The following is a 4,870-nucleotide window of genomic DNA, read 5'->3' on the forward strand; positions in this document are numbered from 1 at the left end:
ACACACACACACTCAAATACATTATGTGTAAAGCTCCAAGTATCATTGGCTCTCTTTATCTCAGCAGGTCTATAACTCACTCGCCCACTACAGAGACGCTGACCCACTTAGTCTGAGCTGGACACACACACACACACTCCAATCATCAGTTGTACAAACAATCTGTCTGTCTGAACCCTGCCTGCACACACCGGACTCCATTCAAAAACGAACCATTTCAACATTAATTTTGTTTATTATCTTTTCATCCCTTTTGCAACATCTGACAAAAAGATATTTTTCACATTGTGAGAACTCGTTCTTAAATTCACCGTGTAGTGTAATCCGCCCAGCAGCTTTTACTTAGATATAAATGTCATCAGTTGGTTCACACCACTCGCTGCCACCCACCGGCACGGAGGATTGGCCATCTGGAGGATTGTTGTCGAGCCGCTGTGAGTCCAGAAACACTGAGACAAAAAGATTAAAAAACTGTCCTAAAACATGACAGTGTGACTGGTTAGAAGGTCCTTTCTGAAAGGCCACGTTAACCCCTAACACACTGACCTTAACTTTTAAAAGCCTCTTTAATCCATAACACAGTTTTCTCCGGTCTTAACTGAACAATCGTGTATCGATATAACATAAAGCAAAGGTTGAGTGAAAAATGAATTGATTTCACGGCTCAGTTGTTGGTAGAAACACACACAAGTTCAACAGTCGTCCTGTGACTGCAGCTTCAGTCCGAACACACAACATCAACCTGTGTTTTAAGTGGGAGGATCACGTTACTAAACAGGCTTCTTATGTAATACACTAACCTTAAATACAACTATAAATATAACAACCAGCTCAGAGTGAATGTAGCAGAGAAAGGACACAAACCTGATGGGGTGGCTTCAGGGTCAGGGGTTCAACACCAAACATGTGTGTGGGGAAATATGAATAAAATATATATATATAATAAGTCGCTTTCAACAAAACAAATGAATTTGAGGTCATTTTTGACCATCTATAAAGACTGACTTCCCAGTTAAGGTTCACAGCACCTGGTGTCCTCTAGCGTGTCCTTCCAGTGGACAAAACGTGGTGAAGTTCCTTCTTGTATATCCAGTGTACTTGTATATTTGTGTATTTGAAGAATGTGTCTGTGGTGTAGACTGAGGAAGGAGAGATGCAGCACAGCGACAGAGAGAAGATGATGGTATTTATGAAGAGAAACTTGAAGAGTGCAGCTGTGTTTGAGAGGAGGTGAGCGTTCAGCAGCCTTCAGGCATTCTGACACGTTACGCAACGCCCCGTGAGTCTGACACGTTGCTGGAAGAAGACCAGCATCTGCGAAAAGTCCTAAAGGTCGGACTGAGCTGCAGGAAACTTCTGCAGCAACTTTTGACTTTTGCTGGAAATGTCACAAAGCTCAGAGCCTCAACAGAACTTTAAGCAGCTTCTCATTAAAAAGAAAAGGCGATGCTTCAGTTTCCTGGTTGCTCATCTTCCTCGTCTCATTTTAACAACCCTAAAAATCATTTCTAAAACAATTCAGTTCTCATCTCAGTTACCAATCCTAAAGAGAAAATCTCATTAGAAATCAGAAGAGAATCAGAAGAAGATGATGATGATTGATTCAAGGAAATTGGAAAATGAAAAGACCCATAAATTGTAAAGTGTAACCAAAGGAAGTAAATGTAAAAAGTATCTCTGTGATCTGTTTTCCCTGTCTTTCCTTCATTTCTTCTTTTTTGACGTTTGATTTCTTCAGATTTCTGAAGTTTGGACAGACTGACTCACCCAAAGATCACTGTCCATGTGTGAAATATTACACCTACGAATACAGAATATAGATAAACTAGAGTTTTTAACTGCGGTACACAAATAGTCAAAACAGAGAAAAGTCCAAAAAGCCTCAACAAGTCTCGAGTCAAGACCTTCTGGTCTTTATCTAAAAGTCTTTGAGAATTCGAACCTCAGATGAGTCCACTTTAAAAAATCCTCATGATGGAGAAAAAACCCTCAGAGAGGTTCACAGGTCTGAGTCAAAAACTCATAAAGGCTGAGACAAATAAAAAACCCTCAGGACCAAAAGACAGAGACCTCTAACAACTGAGGCAAGTCCAAATAAAAAATCTTAAAAGGCTGGTACAAGTCCGAGTCTAAAGGCCCTTGAGAGTCTGATGGAGACAAAAAACCTCCAAGACTTTGACACGTCTGAGTCCAAAACCTCTAATGGCTAGGACAGGTCAAAATAAAAAAAAAACCTCAAGATCAAAAGACAGAAACCTCTGACAACTGAGACACATCCAAGTAAAAATCCTAAAAGGCTGTTACATGTCCGAGTCTAAAAATCCCCAAAACTGGAAAATAAATAAATGTTTGTGATGAAAAGTCAGAAACCTTAAAAAACTGAGATGCTCCAAGAAAAATCAACAAAAAGACCAACAGTCAGAGTCAGAGAACCCTCAAGGACAGAAAAAAACATGTCCTCACCTTCCATCACGTAGACCAGGGAGCCCACGTCGCCCTCTTCGATGATGCAGGCGTCTTTCCCATAATCCACCGGGTACATGCAGTCCACAATCTCCTGGATCTGAGACAGCTCCAGGTTCTTCATGAAGTCATTGTCCAAGATGGCCTCCTTTATCATCTCCTTGGACCTGGGAGGAGGAGGAGCGGCAAACATTAGGTTGTTTTCTGGTGCAGGACGAGGCTGTTTATGAGAGAGTGAGGCTCTGTCAGCGTACACTGTGCTCCTGAAATAACAATGTACATTTTAAAAAGAACTATTTCCTTTAGCTTTCTGCAAAAAAGTCCTTCTGACATGTACACCTACTACACCCCTTAAGGTCCTCGCAAGCCCCTGCTTTCGAGCTTTGGCGACCCCTAGTGCGAATCCTGACTCCCAGGTTGGGAACCAGTGTTCTAGAGGACTGCATTGGGAAGATTAAAGCATGTTTTTACAGCAAAGAAAGGAAAGTCTGACTTTAGGAGACATTTCTCAGTTGTTACAGTGACGAAGACACACAATCTCTAGTGTTCTCAAACCAAACACTTATACTATTCTTCATGCAAGTAGATTACATACAAAGTCAATGCAAAGACGTGAATAATAATTGAGTAGTACAAATACGAATACTGTAGAATAATCCATACCATAAACACAACTTTACTTCTTGTTCATGTTTCTCTTACAGACACACAGGACATCTGATAATGACCAACACACACACTCTGTTATTATCTCTCCATAAACAGAGTGAGGGACTCTAATTTAGTGTTTCAGCCCTCAGGTGTGTGTGTGTGTGTGTGTGTGTGTGTCACTCACACACACACACATTCACACACACCTGCTTCCATTTTCTTCTTCGTCTTCATTTTCCTCAGAAAGATGATTCTGATGCGCTGATGCGACATCACTGAGAATCGGAAACTATAGTGATTGAGAACTGTTTCACTCCATGATTAATAAGTTTGACATTTACTGATGTTTTTCTCTGCTGCTTCCATCGTCCGTCTTCATTCCTCCGTTAATGTGAGTTCGATCAACAGCAGCCAGGTATCAGACTTAGTCAGAGACCCTGAACTAACCACAGACACTGTCCCACAGACAGTGAACTAACCACAGACACTGTTATTACAGACAGGTGAACGTACCACAGACACTGTCCCACTGTTTACTACAGACAGTGAACTAACCATACTACAGACAGTGAACTAACCACTCAATATAAAGCTGTAAATAATGAAACAGTAATGAGACGTTCACTTCCCCTGAAGGTTCAGTTGAAGGTTTATAATTGACTTTGATTATTGTCTAATCAAATGTAAATTCTCTATTATGGTGCAATAATGACACTATTTCTCAGCAGCTGCTGCCACATGAACTGTCCTGCTGAGGAAGACGAGCAGATTCCTCCTCCAAGCGTGGACAAATGAAAAGCAGCTGAGCCGCCATCATGAAGCCCAACGCTGAGTCAGACGAGGTCGAGGCCCATAGAGACTCCACGGAGGAGAGAGAGAGAGAGAGGACATTACAGCAGAGCCAGAGGTTTCCTTCCTGTCAATAAAGCTGTAATGAAAGTGAGACGCAGAGACGCAGTCCAAAAATCCACAGCTGGATCAGCTCTGAACCCTCAGAGGGTTTAACACATCTGGAAACAGTTCAGCTCTGCCTCCATCTGAAACCAGCTGACAAATCAGAACCTTTGTTGTTAGCAGTGCTCTGTGGACCGTAGTGTAACTATGGGATGGATTTTAATGACTATAACTGATTATTGATTAAAAATTATTGATTAAATCAGCTCCATACTCACGCAGTCAATAGCATGAGGGTCTACTTCACCTCCCCCCTTCGTCCCATTCACCAATGCCGTCTTCAATTGAAGTATGGTTTCCTCAAAAAACTGAGTCCAATTTACAGATGCCAGATACTGAGAATCATTCTCTTCCTCTGGCAGATTCACGCAAAATAAAATCTGGCTTCTAATAGGTCCTCTTGGCGCTCCTCTCAATCCACTGGATACAATAAAACCTCTCTTTTTCTTCTTAGGTTGACCCTTTGGTTTCATCTGAACAACAGAGTTATCTCTCAGAAGCGATGTGTTTTCAGCCTCAGTCGGCCGCCTCGGCTCGCCAACATTTCTAATCATCAACTGTGAATTTAAATTTAGGCTAAACTGTCACCTGAGTGTTCCAAACTCTCAGACAGGAGAGAGTCAGCTGAGGTAGGGAGGGTGTTTTCAAATCGAAGCCTCAGAGCTGAAATGTGTCCACCCTGCCAGTTCCAGTGTCCACTAAGATGCTCAGACCTCAGACTTATTCAGACACGCTGCTTTAAACCTCTAATGAGTCACATTTCTCATTAATCAGGGTTAATAACTCTAGAGCTATGTTCTTA

General features: G+C 41.8%; 1 protein-coding gene across 1 annotated transcript in view; it reads right to left on the reverse strand.

Moving 5' to 3' along the window:
* Positions 1-4,870, reverse strand: part of LOC118333075 (cGMP-dependent protein kinase 1-like) — a 20,605-nt gene that overhangs the window by 10,094 nt on the left and 5,641 nt on the right. The window contains exon 2 of the mRNA XM_035668584.1: positions 2,464-2,630. Coding sequence (XP_035524477.1) covers positions 2,464-2,630 — 167 coding nt within the window. The remainder of the gene's footprint in view (positions 1-2,463; positions 2,631-4,870) is intronic.

This window comes from Morone saxatilis, unplaced genomic scaffold (assembly GCF_004916995.1).
Source record: "Morone saxatilis isolate NCDOM2014 unplaced genomic scaffold, NCSU_SB_2.0 Contig1, whole genome shotgun sequence".
NCBI lineage: Eukaryota > Metazoa > Chordata > Actinopteri > Moronidae > Morone > Morone saxatilis.